At 39.1% G+C, this 23884-nt stretch overlaps 1 protein-coding gene across 4 annotated transcripts in view; it reads left to right on the top strand.

Moving 5' to 3' along the window:
* LOC121325477 (lateral signaling target protein 2 homolog) overlaps positions 1 to 14008 on the top strand; it is a 109187-nt gene extending 95179 nt beyond the window's left edge. The window contains exons 9-14 of one of the 4 annotated variants that reach the window (XM_041267995.1): positions 667 to 759; positions 3515 to 3666; positions 10115 to 10231; positions 10747 to 10851; positions 12180 to 12283; positions 13215 to 14008. In XM_041267995.1, coding sequence (XP_041123929.1) covers positions 667 to 759; positions 3515 to 3666; positions 10115 to 10231; positions 10747 to 10851; positions 12180 to 12283; positions 13215 to 13346 — 703 coding nt within the window. In that variant the 3' untranslated portion in view covers positions 13347 to 14008. Of the gene's footprint in view, positions 1 to 666; positions 760 to 3511; positions 3667 to 10114; positions 10232 to 10746; positions 10852 to 12179; positions 12284 to 13214 lie in introns of all 4 variants that reach the window. The other 3 variants (XM_041267986.1, XM_041268010.1, XM_041268002.1) reach the window with 3 other exon arrangements.
* Positions 14009 to 23884: the final 9876 nt, after the last annotated feature.

Raw genomic sequence — 23884 nt, 5'->3', positions numbered from 1 at the left:
AAAATGTATCTCCACATTTATTCCCTCTTGAAACACTGTAATCAACAAGGACTTCCCCTTTTGAAATAGATACAGCTGCATAATAGCATAAAAAGCAGGGGCTAAGCAAAAGTAGCACAGCTGAAATCATTTTGTCTTTAACTGTTTAGATTAGCACATCAGTTACACAAGCTTACCACAGTAAAGTACTGCAAAGTGTAGTAAAACATAGTGAATGCATGGTTCACGCCAGAGTGGTATGGTAAAGCACAGCAAACTGGGGGAGAACTGCTGAAATTATTGTGCAGGTTTACATTGGCAGTAATAGAAATGGCATGTGGAGTAGGACTGAGCACCTAGTTCGTATTGTAATAGCACTGATAGTAAGAGAAGAGGAGCCTGTTGAAGGGCATGGGTAAGTCTAATCAATAATACAATAGATGTTGTCAGCTATGCCAAGTACAATAGACAGCCTTGCCTGAAACATCTATATTTTGTGTCAGTAAATAAATGAATGTGTTTTTAGGTACTCTGCTTCAAGGTGGTTATCACTGAGTGTGTATATTGGAATTACTCACACTGACATTTTATTTTGCTTTAACCTCCACTTGCTTTGCTTATATAAATCCCACTTTGTCATGCCATTCTGTTTCCCATGTGTTTGTTTGTTTTTACTTTTGTTTTCAGTTCTCAGGATTCCCCGCTCAGTTCCATCTCTAGCAGTGACTGTGAGAGTGTGTCTGTCACCACATGTAGTCTGTCCAGCACATACACGGCAAGGTAATGACGATGAGCTTCCACACACAAGCCCCTCCCCTCCAGCAGGTTTCAGCCACTCACAGCTCATTGCATTGTGTCGCCTCACACACTGAAGGACAGCTGTGATCCTTGAATTCAACGATCTTATAGTAATGAAGAACACATGGTCTCTGAGATGACTTGAAAATTTAAAAGGCAAACAGTGGCAAGGAAACAGTTGGTGCGTGCCTTTGAGCATCTTGCTGTCAATCAGAGGATCAAGGTTATTGAAATTTGGGAAAGGTAAACAAAGTATTGGGAATCTACACTGAAGATGATCCTGTAAAAGACTTGAATCAATACATGTATTGGCATATGCATTGGATTTTAACACCCCTTGCGTTCACCTTGCTAGATAGTTGATGGGGGTGCCGTTCTCTCTCTAACCGCATCTTACAATTCTGCATTCAAATGCACTTTGTTGTTCTGTTGCACCTTGACTGTATTATTTATACAGCTTAATCTATTTTAAGTATGTAGTTCAGAGATAAATCAATGATGTTTAATCAAGCAAATAAGCACAACAGCAGCTGGTCCACTAAAACAGTAATATGGAGGGACTGTACCATCTGGAGTTTTATGATAACAGAGCCTTCAACAACCATGGACATTGACTGTTGAATTCAATGTATTCAGTATGCAGGGGGCTGGTCACATCTTTTAGTCGAGTGGTGGTGTTAGCAAGCCTTTCAGCCAAGAGTGTAGGAAGGGAAAGTCAATCGGTATGCGACACACACACACACACACACACACACACACACACACACACACACACACACACACACACACACACACACACACACACACACACACACACACACACAGAGAGGGGGAGAGAGAGATATGTTATTATTCTACTCAGAGGAATAACAAAGCTGCAATGGTCAGGCTGTTTTCATTAAAATGTTAATTCCTTGAATTTCTACACAGTCTCATAATCTGGAAAGTCAATAGAAAGTGCTGGCAGTCTTCATAGGGAAAGGTTAAATATCTGTGTGTCCAGAATACAGTGTTCGATTTTTAGAATTATCAACGTGTCCTGGAGGTGAGCTCGGATGTCAGTATAGCAGTTAAGTATTAGATTTCTGATGAGATACCCATTAATCTAATGAATGTGATCTTTGGGTGTAATCTCTTTGTGTTAGCACTCCAGATTAACTAAGCTACAAAGAATGTTTTGAGCAATAACTGGTGCAATAAATTAATTTGTTTGGAAGCCACAGATAAAGGATTTAATTTTCAGAGCTGTTGCGTAAAAAGGCTTTTCTTGTTTTCCCTTGAATGTTCTGTGTTTTAATAGACTTACACAGGGTATCCTGGGAGTTGCTTCAAGGGTCACATGTTTGGAATAAAGAAGAAATGGAGAATGGAGAATCTTGTACTTCCGTCCCTAAATAAGAATATAACAGAAATCTTCATCTTGCCAACCCCATTGCTGTTTGTGGGGTTGCAAATTCTTTGCTTTATTAACACTGTTTTTATTAATGCTATTTATTTTAATACTCAGTTACTGTAGGTTTTGGGGTCACATCTTGGTTTGTAGTGATATAGGCACTTGTGCATCTCAGTAAGTTCAGAACAAACAAACCCTTTTCTTCTGTCTTTTACTGTCCCCTTAACTGTATGATGTTTCACACTGTGTGGTTCTTATTGCAATTATTCAAGTGCAGTGCTTTATTTACACAAACGTTAACAAGTGTATGGTAAGGTGCTTCACCGAAGACCAAAAGCTTCATGTCTAGCTGCCTGCTATAGATACATGTAACATAGGTTAGATGAGCCAAGAGCCAGCGAGATCTAGTGATCCGCGGCTTTTGAACAAATTTCCTTTTGTAATTCTGGCAGTACACTAGATGAACATATATATATATATGACACTTTGGCTAATCTAGCCTACATTACAGAGGTCTGTGGTAGGCAACTAGAACCGAAGAGCAATCTCTGAACTCCTAGCTGAAGCACCTCAACATAGACTTAACATGTAAAAAAGAGAAAAACGCACTATTTGAGGAATTGCAATAAAAAAAAAAAAGTCCAAATCATACAAGTTAAGGGGTTAGTTCTAAAAATGGGAAGAGGTTTATTCTTTGAAAATCTTGGTCTTATGCAATTAATTTTCTCAGGAGTGGTCTAGCAGTCAATAGCGGGCAGGTATTCTCTAAGCTTCCACTGTACGTGCTGTGGAGTGCCACTTTTAGGAGCCATTTAGAATAACGTATTCCCATCATGAGGTGTTGAACCACGTGAGTTGCATGATCTGAGTGTTAGAGCTGATTGCCCCAGAGGAACCCAAATGCAGCAGTTCAGTTTCCATGTCATTCAAGTCCTACAACAGGCCTCTTCTCCTAATTGCCGGTGATTGTGGGGTGGTTTAAACCCCCGCTGGAAATGAGATCCAGTAAATAAATTGAGATTTGTCATAAATCTGGATCAGGTTCCTGTTTTTCAATTCCAGTCCTAATTAGAATTGCAATTGATATTTTAGAGCTATACAGTAACAATTGTGATTGTTTAACTAACAGTGACTTTAACTGAAGTAATTTGTTGCCACTGTGAGAAGCTTATTTTAACAGAATGCTGCTAATTGGAATTGGAATTGGGACTTTATTTTAAAAAGGAATTGGAATTCTACCAAGCTGGCCCCCCATAATTCATGAAACCCCAGGTCTCTGCTGCGCAGACAGACACTGACACATTCTTGTCACGTCTCTGTTGTTTTGTACATCCCCATCAGCAGTCTGACCACCAGCTCTTACACCTCGGGTGACCTTGACCACGAGGAGATCCAGCTGGCCCTGCACGCAGCCAAGATGGCAGCCCGGGAGAAGATCCGCTCCCGATTCCACAGCAGCAGTGACCTCATCCACCGGCTCTTCGTCTGTATCTCAGGTACACACACACTCCGGGATTTAGGGAACTGTCCTGCTGATCTCCAGCGCATTTGAGAGAAGCACGGCCACTGTTGCTTATTATTTGGACCCCACAATGAGTGCTGGTGGATAATATGTGCTTCGACTCGGGAGTGAACAATGTTCTACATTACTAAATAAAAAGAGACCTGTGAATGGTATTGTAGCAATTATTATTCTTAAAACAATAACCCTGTGTATTGTTAATGTATAAACCTGTCCTCAGTATCACTCTGAAAATGATAACAGATCTACAAGTTACAACAACCTAAAAATTGATCACATACTATTTAATTAAAAGTTCATCAATCGAGGTTTACACAAATGATTTACCAGGAATTTATTTGATAACAAGGGATTTATTAAACATGGATTCAATCTAATAGTACATTCAGAAAAATAAAAACAAGTAATGCAGAATGTCAGTGTAAACGACTAAGCAGACCAATATATGCATTAAAACAACTGCACAGTCAATATTACATTAAACACTGTTACAACAAACAAGGCATTTATCAGTGAACTAGCAATGATAACATTTGAGTAATTGTTCAAAGCAACTTCTATAGATTTCACTGTAAGAGATTCTCTTCTATTCGCTTAGCTTAAAAACTGTCAGTTGCATGCAATTACGATTGAAACAAGAAATAAACATTTAGGGTTTCGGCTCTTCAAATGCAATGGAATGCAGTGCTGTGCTAGTGAAACATCTGCCTCTGTATCTTAAGAGATTCTCCACTAGTACTGCAGACAACATAGCATTACTTACATAAACCATTCTCTAAATTAACTTCACAATGAACACCACGAGTTGCCAAAATTACAAAATGTTTATTCTGTAAGATACCTGTTATCTAGTCACGCACGCACACACGCACACACACACACACACACACACACGTATGTATGTATGTATGTATATATGTGTGTAGGTATGTATGTACGTATCTCTATCTCTATCTCATACTCCGGTAAGCATTAGCGTGATACTTGTGTGTCATTTCCATTAATATAGTTCCATTTTATGTAAAGCAGGATGTCTTAAGGGAACCAGAGTCTGTGGTACACCAACTTGGATTGTTAAAAGCATCAGCGCTTTAGTCACTGTTTGAAGTGGAGGTATCAGTCGCTGTCTCCTGTGTCGGCCAGACTGAGTAGATTACCTTGATTAATTGGTGATAACCTGTGTCTCTGCATTTGCATACTGAGTAAATTATCTTGATTTAATTGATTATAGCCAGTGTCTACGCATTCACAGACTTCAACTAATTACTAACAATACCAGTCTGTCTGCAATATGATCTACATACCACAGCCACAGATCCATTGTTCATTGCTTCAGATTATACCATTAATCACAGTGGCCAATTATACTTTAGTACACTATACCTCTATATATAGAGATTCCTGTTTAAAAAAGTTTGTACAGTCGGCACCGCTTTATCGGGACACCTCAGGAGAAGTAAAAATGTCCAGAATAAGCGGCTGTCCCAATTAAACGAGAGGCATTTGAGACAACCTGAATCGTACCTTTGCGTTTCTTAATGAAAGGAAAAAGAATGAACTCGCATCACATTATGATTAAATGTTAAATTCATCATTAAAAATACAAGTTAATTTTTTTTTTTATTCCTAAACAAAGTGAATCGCTGTTTTTTTATTTCTACATGAAATGAAAAAGAATGCAATCACATCACAAGGCGAGGCACCTGTGATGCTGACACGCCAACTTTCTTTGCAACAGCAGCCCGAGAAACCACAGGAGACTCCAGCAGCTCCTTCAAGAGCTCAACGTGGTTTATGCAATTTACACAAGTCAAATGGCAATCACCAGGATCCTAGTTTTCTGCAATAAAAAATGAAATTATTTGATTTATATATAGTGTAGTTATTGTAAGGTGACATTGGTTTTATGTTGGGAAATATCTTTAAGAAAAATAAAAAACTGAAATATCTTGCTTGCATAAGTATTCAACCTATGTGCTGTGGAAGCTCCCAGTTTGCACTGATGAAAGAAATTGCCCTAACGTGGACACAGTTACCTTACCATTGGCCTCCACCTGTGAACCATTGCTGTCACATTTTCTGGATAAAAACCCCACTGTTGAAGGATCATTGGTAAGGCTGTGAATGTGAAGGAAAATGAAGACCAAAGAGCATTCTACAGAATTTAGAGATAAAGTAAAACAAATGCATAGATTAGGGAAAGGGTACAACATAATATCCAAGTGTTTGGATATCCCAGTGAGCACAGTTGGATCAATAATCAGGAAGTGGAACCTGCATCACACCACCCAGGCACTGCCAAGAAAAGGCTGTCCCTCAAAACTCTGCTCTCAAACAAGAAGGAGACTTGTGAGAGAAGTCACAGAGAGGCCAACAATGATTTTGAAGGAGCTACACAGTTCAGTGGCTGGGAGTGGAGTAATGGTGCACCAGTCAACCATATCAAGAGCTCTGCATAACACTGGCCTGTATGGGAGGGTGGCAAGAAAGAAGCCGTTACTCAAAAAGTACCATCTGAAAGCACGTCTGGAGTTTGCCAGAAAGCATAAGAGTGACCCAGCTGCGATGTGGGAAAAGGTTTTGTGGTCAGATGAGACCTGATCTCAATCCCTTTGAGAATCTGTGGCACTATTTGAAAATTGCGGTCCACAAGCGTCGTCCAACCAACCTGAACATCCTGGAGCAAATCTGCCAAGAAGAATGGGCCAAAATCACTCTGACACTGTGTGCAAAGCTGGTACATACTTACCCCAAAAGACTTAAAGCTGTTATTGCAGCGAAAGGTGGCTCTACCAAATATTAATGTGTGGGGGTTGAATACTTATGCAAGCAAGATATTTCAGTTTTTTATTTTTCTTAAAAATATTTCCCAACATAAAACCAATGTCACCTTACAATAATTGATTGTGAGTTTAAGTGTTTTAAAACAAAATATCGAACAGAACGAAATTTCAGTGTACCATTTGTAATTCAATAATATGAGAGAATTGGTCAGGGGTCTGAATACTTTTGCAAGGCACTGTGTGTGTGTGTGTGTGTGTGTGTGTGTGTGTGTATATAATATAATATGCATCATTCCGCAATTTAAATAAGGCTAAAATTGAGCCTCCCTGTCCTATTATAAAATAAACAAACAGTACTATTAAATAACAGTTGACACAGGAAGTATTTATTGCTACACGTTTACATTCTGTGGTCGTTACAAGCTCACCAGTGCCGTCAATCAATAATATAAATAAACTTATCATTTTACTTTAAAGATTACAAATACTTCTGTGTTTTCGGTTCTTGTAAACAGCTTATTCAACAGTAACAACACACTGGATACTGAAGTAAACTTCAGCTACGTTTCAGCGTGAATGTGACAGCGCGGCGCCTCGTTCAACCATCACCTCTGTACACCTGTGTTGATTGTATATGATAAGCATATTGCTTTGGTTATCAAATAAACAAGAAAAAATCTGTGTATTTCCACGTTGTTCCACAGCTAACTGATTCCTAGGATCCCTGGTACTCACTGCACTGTGCTATACGAACCTGTCTTGCTCTGAAAAGCGATCTCTGTTTATCATTTGAAAATACCATATCCCAATTAAACAAAGTCCCTATTAACACTAGAAGCTCCGCGGCAGTCATTTTGTCGGTTTTTGGTTTTAAAATATAATTGTCTCCAGTCGTGTAACACATATGGGGCTGCACGTTCATATACCTTTCTGTCTGTATGTATTAAATATTCTCACAAAGCATGAAACGTGGGAGTGCAGAAGTAAAGGAGATTTATTACATTATACCTAAAAGCCCCCGGAGCAGTCACATTGACGGTCACACAGAAAACAACTGTATTGTGATTATACAGAACAGTATTCTACTTTATTATTTTTAATATCCAACTGTTCAACTGTGGGACCTCCCTATGCAATCAATTGTTTTCTGTTTTATATTTGTAATTAATTTAGAACAATATGTAGATTTTATTTTTCACTTTGACATTATGGAATTTTTTTGTGTTGATCAGTGGTAAAAACTCCTAATTAAATCCTTTTTAATTCCATGTTGTAACACAATAAAATGTGGAAAAGTCCAAGGGGGGGGTGAATACTTTTGAGAGCCACTGTAGCATTGGGAAGAACCATTGGGAATAACCACCTCCCATCCCGATTTATCAGTATTCTAATTTAGGTGGCGCTGACTGTACATCTGAATGGTTATTTGTTGAATGTTTGTTAGATGTGTTACATTTATACATGCTAACAGAATGAAGAGATACAGAAATACCAAAGACAGTTACAGAACAACAAAGCAAATGCCTAAAACAGAGTTCATTACATTGGAAGCTTTAAAATAAGTGTGTTCATAACAAATAAAAACCTGAATCTGTACAACCTTAATGGTGTGTGCATGTTTAGACTGCTAATAATCCATTCAGGGGTGAGGTGAGCGACTATGTAGCCTTGCATACCCACTAATAGATATTTACTGCTTGGCTTCAAAAGATTGCAGTTAAACAGATGAAAGGAAAAATCCAGCTTTGCACTGCGCTTGCTGTTATCAGACCAGACTTTGCAAATGAATGGAAACAAGTGATGAAGTCTTGCGACACAGTAACCAATCAAGAAGGTCCATCTACAGATTGCAATCAAGGACAGGAGGAAACACCCGGAGGCTTTGTTTTCTGCCCTTTTCAATGAGTTATTGTTAGTATCCACATGTTAACTAATTGTGATCTCTGTTCTCGTGTAGTGTTGTAAAGAATGCCAGCCTGTGGCCTGGGCTGAGCTATCCCACTGTTTTACCGTGATCTGCTCTCTAAAAAAAACTTAATGCCCTGAAATATATTTTTGTATTCTCTGATGATTGATTGTATTAATCAGAGAATAAAAACCTGTGGGAAATTAGGTCAGGTCAGGTCAGGTCAGGTCAGGTCAGGTCAGGTCGAGGTCGAGGTCGAGGTCGAGGTCGAGGTCGAGAGAGAGAGAGAGAGAGAGAGAGAGAGAGAGAGAGAGAGAGAGAGAGAATGTTTGTGGAGCTTTTGACTTTGAGGCAGTGCATTTTCCCTGGCACATACAATGAATATAAATGTATTTTTTTGAGGGGGAGGTTCTCTTAATGTTTTTTGCTGTTGCATGTCCTAGATATTTTCCTGAATTATTGACCCCCCGCCCCACACACACACACATGCACAGCTACACACCTTTTGTGTCTAAGAGTTTCACTATATTACTGTATATGCTAGCAACACCACACTATTGTTTTCATAGGTAATTGGAAGAATACAGGCAATTATTTTCAAAATGACCAAGTCTGCTACATGAGAAGATTTTTGGCAGGGCTAGAGGGTCAATATTTCTTCACCACTTTACCCATTAAAGCAAAAGACCATTAAATAAGGTTCTCTTAATGCCAGGTCATTCCAGCTTAACTGGATCAGGGAGACTTACTTGACCCCTTCCGTGATTGACTTCTGATTAATTTATTATCTTTTGTTGGCAAGCTCTTAAAATGACACAAACAGTGTTTAATGTCTGGGTCATCCATTACATTTACACCATGTGGTGGTAACTTACGCTAGTCCTTATCAGCTATATCAGTAACCTGACATGCCCCATGACATTGCCATTTTAGTTATATTAATCTATGTGGCAAGCTGTGAACAGGCTGGCTGGTGGTGAAGACAGACCTGGAAGTGCACAGTACTGTGAGTAAACGTACTGGCAGCGCAGATTTATTGAATAAAAAGTAAACGCAAAAGAAAACACTCAAAACAAAAGGCACGATGGTCAAAATAGACAAACAAAACACAGAGAACAAAAAACAAACAAGTATCGTGCTGAGATACTTCCCTTCTTCCTCCTTGGGACCGACAGTTCTACCTACTGCAATGGAGGGGGTTGGGGTTCTATGTGCCCGACCTCGCCAATGGCAAAGCACCATTCTTCACCTTTTAGGCAGGTGAGGCATACGTCCAACCCTTGGTCCTTTCTTCAAACAAAAAACAGCACACACAAAAAATCCTTTTTAAACTGTGTGCCCAAAGTACTGTTCCTGACCTGTGTAGTAAAGGTGCTGTTTCCTACTTCCTGACACTGTATATCACGGATAGCTTGTGGTGACATCAGGCCAAGAAATTCAGGACACAGAATAGTGAGTGAAATGCGCTGTTGCGCCATTTTATTATAAATAAAAGATTTCAACTCAAAACAAAAAGCACGTTGGACAAAATAGACAAACAACACCACGTTATTTCAGCACGAGCAGTAATTGTTATCTTTTCTGTGGTTTCTCTCCTCTCACTCCCATACCTCCTTGCTGTACACCCAACCCTGTGTGTGTGAAGCACTCACTGTTTTATGCATTTGCTAATCAGTCATTCGCTTGAATCTTGGCACATATAGCATGTGTAAAATGTTTCTTCCATGTCCCAGGTGTGGCTGATCAGCTGCAGACCAACTACGCCAGTGATCTCAGAAACATCTTGAAGACGTTGTTTGAAGTCATGGCAACAAAGCCTGAACTGGAGGACAAGGACAAGCAGAAGAAAGGTATGAGTTGACTTTACATGTATTTATATGCTTTAGCACCTTTCATTCACACTTGATCTCAAAGCACTTTTTCAAACAACTGAATCACTGACCACCCAATGAAATGCAGACACCTGTGGGATGGAAGGCTTTAGCATTGTGTGCCAGCACACCCCGCAACAGCTTCTGTTGTCTGCCTCACTTTTTTGGTTTCCCTCCATTTAGCACCATAATCTATAGCATCGTAAAATGCAGTTTATATAGTGTAGTTTCCTGCTACTATCCTGGGTTATATGCTTTTGCTAGGGAAGTGTCAATAAATCAGATGATCAAGCCAAGGTAATTTGTATGGGAAAGGTTAAACGGTGGTGCATTGGGACGTGCAGAAATTAGTTGTTTCGTCTTTTAAATACAACTTTTAGGCAACCCTAAGGACTGAAGATCCTTTGATTTGTAATGTGTTAATCTGAGCCCAAACACATCTTTTAACATGTGTTACACTCTGATTGATTGTTTTTAATGAGTCCATGTTACAGGTGGCCAGGGCCTGAGAAGTGCGGCACTGGAGGACTGCGCTTTGTGTCAGGAAAGCATTTCATCTTCTGAAATCGCTGCCAAGGCCAGGGATGGGGAATTTGAAGGTAAGACTTGAAAAAGGGTTTTGCACTGTGCTGTCAGTCACTGTGAAAGATTATACGATATAGAAGAGGAAGCCAAATAGCAGATCTGTCTGTGGTTTATCCAAATAAAAGATGAACATAAAACAATATTGGTCTTTTACATGAGAGATGAAATGTGTTTAAATCTAGACAGCTTGTAGGCTGGGATACATTACAAAGAAACATCGTTTATACTGTGGCAGATGATCACCTCTTGATTTTTTTTTCCCCCTTAAGCATGCTGCCGTTGCTTGCTTTATTTAAAGTTACTAAGTAGAAAAAATAAATAAAGACTTGAGCAAAAACATTGATTGATTGTTGTGACATTGAGTCCCAAGGACAGTATCATTTGAAAAGGTGTTGCTACAATGAGACCAAAAGCCAGTATCATGTTTTTTTCTCTTATTATAAACGATGTGACATGCCAATGCAATTACCAGTTCCCTGCTGCAGAATTGATGTGGGAAGCCCAAGACTCAGGAACAAATGGGTGACTCTTTCACCTTGTGCCGAATTTCAGCACAGCTTCAACAGTCTTATCTACAGTAAATCCACACGACTTGGATTAAGAACAACATTACATTGCAGGGGGGATTGTGTGCAAGGACCAAAGGAACTTGTTATTAGAGGAATGGAAATAAGGGCAAGTTTAGAGCGCTCGTCAATATTGCTAGACCTGTCATAGTCTTGCTGAGAAAAACAAGGCAGACTTACATTTTAACAAACTACACCCTTCTTCACTGTAGGTGAAACTACACCATTCCAGATTCCACTGTGAGCTTAATTAGAAGAAAGGAAAAACATGGAGGGTACAAGCTCAGATGTGTTTAATTAGGATCCCAGTAAAGCCTAGAATGGATTGAATCGAGTCCAGCTGGCATCTAATACTGGATTGTGTGAAATACACACGCACACACACACACAGAAGCCTCTTTTCCATTCACTTATTGAATTTAGTAAATACTCTGAAACTTTTTAACTTTAAAACAGAAAGCTGTGCCTTTTTTATTGTCTGTCTTTCTTCCACCCTTCCAATCATGTGTGTGTTTTTGACAGTGAGTTGGACTGATAGCTAAGTGGCAGTTGAGGGGTGTCCAGTGTGTTGAGAGGTGTCCAGTGTGTTGGATTCAAGTGTGGTGTTTGTTCGTTTTAAGGGAGGGGGGTATCTGAAATGTTTGCATGATGATCACGTCCTCATCAATATGAATCTTTTTGGCTTTACTTTGATCAACTGCAGTGTGCCCAACATATGTTTTATATGCCGTGCCGTTCAGTTGTAATTGTGCTCCCTCCTCTCTCTCTGTCCACAGACCCCCCGGACTGGGTTCCAGACGAGGTCTGCAGCTACTGCACTGCCTGTGAGGCTCCCTTCACTGTCATCCGCAGGAAGCACCACTGCAGGAGCTGCGGCAAGGTGATTAATCAGGAGCAGGGGCGCAGGAGATGAGGAGCCACACCTCATCTCATAACATGAGAGCCCCCTGAACTAGAAAAGAGCAGGCGTGTTCTTCCCCTCCCTCCTGTAAATTCACTCGTCTGGGTGTTGTTACCGAGCCCGGCGCAGTTAAAACTGAATTTTTTTGTTTATTTTGACTCCCAAGTCGTATGTGGCATTTCTGGAGGTGCTCTGTGACAGAAGTGTGAGATTATTGATCAGATACTGTAATACAGGGTGTCTCAATACTTAGGTAGTGTATGAATGAGATCATATTCTGCAATTTGAGAGACGTCACAGAATCATCTATAATTACAAAATGTATTTTTAATCATCAGAAGTAAACTTCTTCAAAGGGATGCCTGATGTACTGTTACAAAAACGAGAACGCCAGTCTATGTGGTGACATTTTGTACACTGGAATTGCATAACAAGGACACAGGGTGGACATATAAAGTCATGTAAGAATACTTTGACTGGAATCGGATACCTTGTTTGTATCTGACACTGAGAAAGGTGATTTAAAGTGCAAAAGACATACAATGACATGCAGTGTTTTACACTGTTGATTTGTAACAAAAATAAATCAGCCAGAGTGTTTAGTAGTTCTATTTTAAACTAGCATTTTCCTAGCAGTTGCACCAATCTGTGTTCACAAACAAATCTGCTCCTGGATCTGTTAATAGCCAATGAGTGGGTTTTCAGTGTTTTGGGGGACGTTTTGCCAATCTGTAATCATGCATACGAGAAAAGTGAGCCCTTTTTTGATGCCTTTGGCATTATAAGGCTGTAGGAAAATGTTAGTCTCCTTGTATAAAAACAGTATGGGTCAGATTTCGCAAGCTTTTTAACCCACAATGCATTCAGCATTCAAACCTGATTTAAATAATGTTTTGTGTGTGTGTTTCAGATCTTCTGCTCCCGCTGCTCCTCGCACTCCGCCCCCTTGCCCCGGTACGGGCAGGTGAAACCTGTGAGGGTGTGCACTCACTGCTACATGTTCCACGTCACCCCCTTCTACAGAGACAAGACAGGGATCTGACGCCAGCCCTGGCCTGGGGCGGCGGAATGCACAGGGACACCTTCTATTACAAACAAATAACACTGCTTCAAATGATTCATATTAAAGAAGTACATTGGAAAACAATGGAAGCTTCCTGTGGACCCCGCTAAAAGCTTTAACGGACCCTTTTTGTACAGACTATTTTTAATTAAAAACAGAAAAGTCGTTTAATAGGAAGCTGCTGAAAGAGAAGCTCTGAACAACCCCTAGCCAGATGACTACATTCTTCCACATGTTTCTGTAATACTCTGCATTGATATTATTGGTGTTCTAATGCTGGACAGAGAAAGGGAACACTTCTTCTTCTGCTACACTGGGAAGGAGCAGGGCTCAGACAATAAACCGCTTTGCTGCATTGCTATGTAACACTTCCTGGAGTGGCAGTTTACATGGTATTACCTTGAAACAGCAGCCAGGGCATTGTCATTAGATACTGTGCACAGCCAAGGCAATATATAATTCTATAAACTCTGATGAATGTGTGTGAATAAATAGACTGGTTTTCATGGCTTGTATGCCAAGCACTTTCTTTGCTTTGTTTTTTCTGAGACTCACTCACACTGTTTGAGGAATTCACTCCAGATTGGATGCATTTTGTATCAAGGGCAAAATACTCTAGTTTGGCAGAACGTGCTGTCTCATTGCCACCCGACCAAGAATACACACAAGGTACTTTTAAACAGATATATAAAATCATGTGTTAAGTAAAACAGCATTTGTTTGGTGAGAATTCAACTGATAACTTAATGTCCAAGAATTGTATAAATTTATTTTTGCTATTTTTAAATCCCTCTTTGTTTAATTTCACCTTTCACAGTAGAATTATTCAAGCTGCTTTACTTCATAGCGACTCCTGATACACAGACAGAGTAACAGTGGCTGCTCCAGAGATCCAGAGATTGTGCCAGTCTTTCGCATCGGTCCCAGTGTCATAGTACAGGCACTTGCAACAACATTGATTCTCCACGCATTGGCATTCCGTTTAGTTTTTTTCCTCTATCATAATTAAAATACCCTGCAGTATTCTTGTTTCGTATGCTGCATTGTAATGAGGTGACCTCTTGCTTTCTGCTTTTAACAGCAGTTAAAATGAGTCTGGAGCTGTACACAGAGAAAGAGGAGGAAGATTTCTGCTTCAGTAAATCCATGCTGAGCACAAATTGACCTTGGAACTTTGCTTTGCTATTGCTCTTCAATAACTGGTCATTAAGAAATGGAAGATCCACATTTTAGTTCATTTTTATATTTGAGAGTGTACAACAACTGCCTTTATTTGGACCACGGGCAGTGCTCAAGGATATGAAGGACAGGCCCGAGATTTGAGCCCTCCGAAGACTAGGCAGCGCTCACTCTACAGCCTCCCAATGTTGCTACTTTCTCTCTTTCACTAGGCAGACTAACCAACCTGGAAATGTAAAACCCAACCTCATGAAGCATCTGTCAACCTAGAGGCCTGATCATCTCCCCTTGTCTCCTCAACCTGAAAACATGTGGATGTGTGTGATGCCACCCACTGGACATCATATCTACAGCTTTTGTTTCATCATTCCAAAAGGGAATAGAATCATCAGTCCCTGCTTTCATACAGCAAAGACTTCAGAATGCATATGATACTGTGCTATATAATACAGATAGAACATGTCCATAAAGCGAAAGAATAGAATATGTATAAATAAATAAATATTTGATGTCTGCTTAGATTCCAGAGCCACACTGCCATGTGTAGATTATCTAGATATGTGTCAGTCTGGCTCTGTAAAGCAATATGAGGAACTGGAATGGAGTGTGTGCTTTAGTTTGTGTTATTTATTTGGAGGGTGAACCAGCACTGGTTTCTTCCATTCATTCCCGGGCATGGCTTGGCTTTATTTCCAGTTGCTTCTTTAGTTTAACATGTAAATTCCCCAGCGGGGATCTATTACTACTTTAAGCTTAAATCTCAGGCATTACATTGCAAATTTATTACAGTTTTATTTTTGAGTAAAAAATAATGACATTAAAAAAAAAATAATAAGTCTTTTTTTTTTGTGAATTATAAATACAATAACATAAAATTGTAAAGATGATTTTAAAAAAAAAATGCACAAGTTACAAATAATTTCCCTGTATAAATGGAATGATATTTAAAAGGACTGCTTGGTCTTATTTCCATAAATGCTGTTTGAAACTGTGTGTGAGGATCTCCGATGTTAGTTTCTAATGTAAATACAATAAATATAACTTTTTTCTCTCAAGAAAAGCAGGAGACATGCTTCAGATTCTTATGAACGTTGTGTGGGTGCACCTAAAGGTGCCTGTACATTTTGAGTGACGAATTATTTTGCCCTCATTTTTTAATTTTTGTATTTATTTTTATTCAGTTTAGAAGGTTGAAGGTCAGTGGGCATCCACTGATCCAACAACCAAACCAATTAACTCTTTACACTGGAGCTAAAGAGAAGATGCCGGTGAGCTACTAGCCTCTGGGGCACAATGGCCAGCCCTGCAGGTGTTTACTGGAGCTCACCAGTCCCTGTGGAAGCCTCAGCGAGGACACAAACACACCACATGGTCGTGCCTTTACTGGGTGAGGCACTCGGAGACCCAGGGATCTGTCCCAGGTACTTGCATTGAGAATCCAAATCCTGTTATCTTACATTGACACAACACATTTGTATAAGCAAATATCACAAAGGCCCCATTGATTCATGGCACAGCACAGGCTGGAGTCATAGCCAGAATCTGCAAAATCCAGAACCTTACATAAGGCAAGTCCAAAGCACTTGCCACATAATAGCTCTAACTAGAGGATACATTGATAGTTATTTGAGACAACTGGCTCCCCATGACTAAATGCACCCTGTAATTAACACTTAATTAATTTTACCCCCTATTTTAAGCCTTCAGTAATTATCCTTCAGCCTTCAGCACCCTGTTTTTCTTCTTTCTTCAAGCAAGGAACATGCCATATACAAGGTTATGATTAATAATGTATCTTTAGAGCCTTCAACCAATCGCTGTACGGTAATTGAAGGGTTAAGACGCAAGACGCTACTTATTAAACCCTACAGTCCATGCATGTGATATTCATTGGATACAGTACAAGTCAGCCTCCGATCAGTGAGTAACCTGATTGTGTTGCCAGTGTTAAGCAGGTGCAGTTTCCAGCAGGCTCTGTGGGATGACTTTGCATGGCAACTCCAGCTAAACAATACCCACAAAGAGTGACACTCTGCCCCTGCATATATACTGTAGAAGTAGGGGGGTTTGTTTTTGATAAAATTGGACATTTTAAAATTAAAGATATACAGTAAATACATGTGCAGATAATTTAATCCGGTACAGTCATATTTTAAAGGTGAAGTGAATTTAGTCACAACATTATCTCAGTCTCTTACAGAAGTTGCAGGTCTGCTAATAATACAATCTTGGAATTAGGCTGACCACCATGTTGGTTAACTTACAGGCACTAGAATGAATGAATGAAAAAAAAAAAAAATATATATATATATATATATATATATAACAATTATATATATATATATATATATATATATATATATATATATATATTTAGTCAGTATCCGGTAGTTGATCTCAGAAGCAGTCACACAAAACCTGCACTCTTATGTTTGAACAGTTTACAGAAGTTCAAGTATGGCATCTTGTGGCATGTATAGGTATTGCAAGTGTTAATCACACACAAGCATTATTCAGCTGATTTCTGTTCTCCACACTAGGAGTTTGTACTATTTTTGGGAATACATGAACTAATCCTAGTGGCCTTCAGAATTGTATTTAGAAACAAGCGTGCTGGTGTCACACGCGAAGGTTAATGTTGCTGTCGCAGCAATGTCAATACGAGACCCATTTACCTGTTTTACTTCCTAATTAAAGAGTACAGAATCTAATTCATCATGACTTGCTGATTATATCCAACATCAAGTCCATTTTTTATTCTGTGTTTTGTCTGTAGTGTATCTTTCATTGCACTCTACGTCATCGGATCTCATTGAATGTCCAGCAAAAGTAGACTGTGCTCATGAAAGTCACCCATACAAACTCTGCTCTGGTACAGTACAGCCCCAAGCCACATGGCCTCTGAACGTACCCATCTCCTGTAGTCTGTTTCATCCTCCCTTGCTACTGAAAGTTATTTAGCACTAGCCCAATCACTTGTATTGGGAATTACATTTCTGTTGATAGCCCTTCAAGCTCTAGGCCACGTGAGAGCTGACTTTGCCCCTCAAGATAAACTGCATTGCAGAGGCATCAGCACAATTCCAGTCTATCCTCCAGATGGCGCTGCTGCCCAGGAGCAACAGCCATGCTGAGATTTCACTGTGAAGCAAATTCAGGGCAAACGCAGGACTACCTTGTGTAATATGCTATTAAATATACATGTAACTATGGACAACATTAGATCATGTTTTTATACTATAATCAGTAGTACAGGGGGGATTGTCTTGGCATCTGGTTTAAGAAGCACAAGCCAACGAATGATTAGTCATCACTTCCAAGACTGTCCCGTGCAAAACACCAAAGACTTGAGGAAAGGTTCCTGCACTACTAATCTTGATTTTTGCATTTTTATCATTTAAGCTTTAAAGTTTTGGCAAGGAATTTCATTTAGTCCTGAACCTGCCAAATTAAGTGGCACGCTTGCATTATATTTACAGAGCAAATTATTGGTCAGAATTTAGTAATTCCTATATCTAATTTTTCTTCTTTGTATGAGGTTGGAAATCTGGATTACAAACATTTGCCTGACAATTACTGTTGAAGTTTGAAAATAACCTTGAGGCAGCAACTAACAAAAAAGGACTATGAATTGACCAGAGAAAAAAAGAGCTCAAACAATAACCTTTCTCAAAGAAAGCATGACGAACAGATCATTGGTGTACAAGTATGTGCTACATGTTGTGGGTGCTTCTAAATCATGTTAAAAAGGCATCAACCAGTCTGATAGCCAAACACATTTTGAAAGAGCAACATTTTACAATAACACCCGGCAAGGCAAACCTGATCAGAAGCATAAAAGACAGAAATGAATTGGGTTGCTTTGGTGCGAGCTGTGCAGAGTGTCACCTCATAAACATCTATAAACCATTGTACACGCAGCCAGGAAAAAACACAGCCGGTACCATCTTGCTGGGCCAGTCCCTTGTTATTGTATTGGGAGCCCTGCAGGAGGGCGTTTGTGTATGTGTGGAACGGAAGGGATTTTTAAATTGCTTTTTATTATGAAACATCATACACCTGGACATACTGTACTCAGAGGCAGTGACCCAGCCCAGGGCAGGACCCTTTATCCTAGTCTCCATATGCAGCAACTTGCTTTCAGAGCACTTCCTCCCCTCAACAGTACATAATTTTCCCATATGTTTTCCTGTTTACATGACCCTTGTTTACATTACATGTCAGTGTTCATGCTCCTTCCCTTTTTTTTCAGGTTCCTCATAATTAATAATAATAATAATAAAGCAGTTTAGCCGTGTGCCATTAAAATGATCCTGCATGCTCCACTCACAATAAGATCACGGGACAGTTATTTACTCTTCCTGTCTCCTCAAGCAGGGTGCACATGTTGTACCTATTTTAAGAGATTTTAGAGGAAAAGAAATGTCTATTTTACTGTAAACAGCCAGACTCCAGGAAAGCAATATTCTTCTGATTTTCATTTCCTGAAAACAGCACTTGATATATATTTAAACCATGGAAAGGTAATAATAATTAAACCATAAATAATCAATCTAATTAGGCATTTAAAATACGTATAACAAAACAGGGATACTAAAAAGTGTATTATTATGATTATTGTTAAGTTAATTCTTATTTAAGAGATTTATTTATTTATTTATTTTTTTTGGTAAATATACCAGTAAGTCTGATAGTTTATCAAATGTCCACATTGGTTTAAACATTGGGGTTGATGAGGAAGGATTTTTTGTAGTGGTTTTCAATGCAGCTCGCGATGGCTGCCACGTGCGTGTTACAGGAAAGGGTGAAGCTGGTGTCATGTGACTTTTTGATCCCCTGCATGTTAACAAGACATAATAACAATGGCAATCCACTTTACAGATCAATCAAAAGTAAATCCACAGTTTCCAAGCACTGTAGGTATCTGTGGTATGAACAACCCAGACAAGGGAGTAGGGGGAATTTTTAACATTCACTCTGTGCCCAATTAGGGATTCAAAAAACGATGTATTTCCTATTGGGATGCCCAGCAGAACCAATCTAACAGACTTGAAAGCAGCAGCTAGCTTGAAATGATGTAAAACTAACCAGTCAAATAGGCAAACATTTTGAGCAATGCTTCCTTCATTGTACGGGAAGTTGTATTGGTGTTGATCTTCCCTTTATAAATGTGTTTAAAGCAGCAGGGCTGGCGATCTGATATGTCTGATTGATGACAACTGGAGGTGAAGTGTCTTTAAAATGCAAATAACCTAGGCCACCTAACTACGTAATCACTTCAACCCACACACCTATGTGATTCACAACTGGGTGCTTCCACTCCATGCATGAGCCACCTTTCCACTTAAAACACACCTCTTAAAGATATTCCAAATGTTTGTCCATTTAACTAGTTTTAAATCTACAAGACCCTTTATTACACGTCTTATTAAAAGCCCTTTTGCCATTAGGGGTGATACCATGCAGAACAGCTGCTCTGTCATTTCTAGTATGCAGTGAACATGAAACCTGCAATGAGATCAAAGGACAGACAAAAAGTCACATACTGTAGCTGTGTTAGTGACTAGCCTGGGTGTGCCCTGCTGCTTCGAGGTGGGCTGGGTGCAGTCAGTGTGTCAAAATGACATATTAATCCATTCAGCTGCCTCCCCTTCCTGTCAAGCCAAGAGTTTTGTACCCAACGCAAGCTTCCTGTTCAGGGGTGTGGGAGAAACTGGATCAGCTGGCTGGGACTGTGTGTCTGGAGACAGTTACATGTTACAGCTTGGACTTGGCCCAGCAGCTACACTGGCTACCTTCCAAATTATTGATGGCCCTATTGGAAGCAAGAACACCTTTAAAGTGCCTCTTTTTATATGTGGTTGCCTCCAAACGGCACCATTGTGACAGGCAATATAGAGGACATTAGTACCGGTATGTTCCAGAGAGAATCTAAGACAAATATTTCAGCTAGTCTATTCCTCATTAAATGAAAGGCACTACCCGAAACATCTGCTTGCTTGTCTTAGTTTCTTCTACTTTTACCATAGAATTCTGCTAGAGCGTTTTGAAGCTACTGGTAAAGTAACCCAGCGTAACCCAGTATACACTGAACATGTTGCCGAATCCACTAGGCTCTGCGTATATAAAGGTCTAGTCTTTCGGGATGTGTTATTTAAAAGTATTGTGCATTATACAACACACAATTACATAGTTGTTACAAGCTCTTACACAATGCAGGACAAGCTAGTGTGCTGACCAGAAACGTTAACTGATTTTTTGGTGTGTACAGTATACGGTTTATTTCTAGGTAAACAGCACTAGGGGTGCCGTGGAGTCATTTACGGGCTGTGTTTTAAGCAATGATGAGAAAGATTGAATAGTATCAGTGCCTGGGTTAACGCGTTCACTTTTAAAACCAAGGTATGAAATTGTAATCATTAACTTTAGTCCTTATGCCTCTTTAAATTAACTTCAGTATACCTTGCACTTTGCCTTTAGTCTGATTTCTATGTTGAGGCATCGTTTCTGCTTTGCTGGCACATTCAAAAGAGCTCAGTAGTAGTGTTTCTGGTAAATATGCCATGCGAATTCCTGTGTACAGGCGTGTCAGTTGCTGGGACTCTCCAATAGGGGTTTTAGAGCAGCACTGCCTGTTAGACTCTTACCCACTTAACCCTTAAGCATCAGCTGCACCCAATCTATGAGCTCTGGATCACAGAACTAATGTAACAGGATGGAATGGGATGCGAACAATCAACCACACACAGCACAAGCAAGCGTTTTAACCACTATGCAAAAGAGCTGGGCTTGTCTGAGTGTATCACAACACAGCCTGTTCCATCAGGGACATAAATCATATTATTAGTTTATCAGAGGCCTGGCAGCGTTCAGTTGTTGTCATCTTTTAAAAAACAATTCTGTAAGATAAGGTCACCATAGAAAATCACACAAAAATGGTCTATAGATAGAAGAAGAAAGAGGAGCAAAACGCAAGGTTTAAAAAAATAATAGCGTTAGTTGTGAAACTCTCTAAATGTGCCTGTCAGTTGGATTATACAACTCGAATTCAATGTTCTGTCTTGCCCGAATAATTCACAGATGAACGTAGAATAGTGTTTGCATTATAACTGGTTTTATCATGCAGGGAGAGTTTCATACAATCACATCTCAGCATAGCAAACTAGTACTTTGTCAGGAAACAATGTCACTCTGACATCACTGCCTGAAGTGCAAGGTTTAAAACAAACCACTTTGCTGTTTTACCAGCCAGACTGATTAGAAAGGAAATAATAAAAGGCAAACTAAATCATGCATTTTAAAAGCATCCATCAGCAGAGAACAAAAAATTCCTTTTTGTTTTCCATTGAGTGAAGCCCTAAAACTACAGGGACAGGATTTAAAATAGATTTTGCTTTTAATAGCAGGCAAAATTCATTTAGATAATACATATTTCATCTTGAGAAAAACAGCTTCATACAAAATAATAATAATAATAATAATAATAATAATAATAATAATAATAATAATAATAATAATAATAATAATAATTAGGTATGGAAAGCAGGCTAACATCCACCAGACACTATTTCAATTTGTACTGAAATTAGAGATGTCATGATTACTGGAAACAGCGTAGATGTCTGGTAAACAATGTGGTTGCTGCAGGTCATTTCAGTGCCTGAGAACAGGAAATGATCTTATCCTGTTCACAGGTTGCTTGGGCTCTTGTATTAGTATTGCCCCCTTCCTGCTCAATCACAATGATATTAATATCAGATTAAGAGAATGATAATCCTATGTAATCAACTTCGTCTTGGGTTCATTCTAATTCACTGTGGCCTTTTAACAACATTTCACAAAATGAACTTCTTAGGACAGAATTAAAAGGTACGAGATGCTGGGGGAGCCTTTGCACTTTGAAAAGCATTGGCTGTTCTCTAGAGATTCTGGTTGCAACCCCACCACTTAGCCACTAAATAGTTATTTTTGCAATCTGATTGTTAAACTTTATTTTCCACGAAAAATGGAGCAAGTTTGACTTTGGAGAAAATACCTTAACAAGTCTGTCCCCGCCTACCCTGGCCAACCACAACATTAAACAGTCTGGGCTAGTTTGTGGTGTTACGAGATTGGACATGTGTTACCCAACTCGGACGACTTACTGTCTACAGCACATGTCAGTCTTGGCTGAACATTCAGTGACACAAAGAAAGCAGAATATGTAACAGTAGGGCTCAGTCCATGAAGGAATTTATCTTGCCCATGGGTAGTAATTTTCTATACTTTTGAGGCATAAGCAATTAGGAAATAATACTTACTACCCAGGAACAAAAATTGTGTTACATAGTGTTATCTCAAGCTAGAAGAGGCGGTAACCTGACTACTTCAATGTGAACCGAAATGGATTTTCTTAAAAACAATAGAACCTGAAGGAATTCATGAATAACACTGTGTAACAAAAAAATTTATTTTTTTTTGTTCCTGGGTAGTAAGTGTTATTTCCTAATTGCTTATGCCTCAAAAGTATAGAAAATGGCTATTATTCCCCACAAATGTGTGTCTTTTCGTTCACATAAAGTCAGTAAAAAACAACATATGAATCCAGATTAACATGTATTTATACTAAAGTAATGCAAAGATCTCGAAAAACTACTCACTCCTAAATCTTTTGTAGTCATCTTTGTACTACTTTAGTATAAAGAAATGTTAATTTGGATTCATATGTTGTTTTTTCTGACTTTATGTGAACGAAAAGACACACATTTGCCCATTTTCCCATTGGAAATAGTGATATTTTGAAATATCACTGTCCTGGTCACAAAAGCAAAGTTTGTGGGGAATAATAGCCATTTTCTATACTTTTGAGGCATAAGCAATTAGGAAATAACACTTACTACCCAGGAACAAAAATTGTGTTACATAGTGTACTTAGGATTATCATGTTTTCTATAAAACTGTAAAAAAAAAAGTACATATAAACTTTAAAATAAAATTCATTTATACGTTTATGACATGATGATGTGATGTCTAAATTCATGTTAGGATACTTAATGTCATTTTCTAAAACGCTAGCCTTACTTTGAACATGGCTTCACTATGCCTTTTCTATAATTCTGTAAACTTATGTATTCTAACTTTTTGATGTCTATCTATACAAGTGTGTAATTATTGGTCCTTGTACCTGATGGCTTGATTCAGTTAAACACCTGACATTAATATAGAGTTTGAACAACCTGCCAATCAAAGACAACCCTTAAACACACAGATGGTCTTGGTTTGCTAGCACTGAGGAGGGTCACAATTTGATCGAAACGTTTGCACGCAGCACTTTTTTTTGCACTGTTTGTTTTTTTTGC

The sequence above is a fragment of the Polyodon spathula genome, chromosome 1 (genome assembly GCF_017654505.1).
Source record: "Polyodon spathula isolate WHYD16114869_AA chromosome 1, ASM1765450v1, whole genome shotgun sequence".
Lineage (NCBI taxonomy): Eukaryota > Metazoa > Chordata > Actinopteri > Acipenseriformes > Polyodontidae > Polyodon > Polyodon spathula.
Note: the sequence above shows the minus strand (reverse complement) of the source record. Positions and strands in the feature narration are given on the sequence as shown.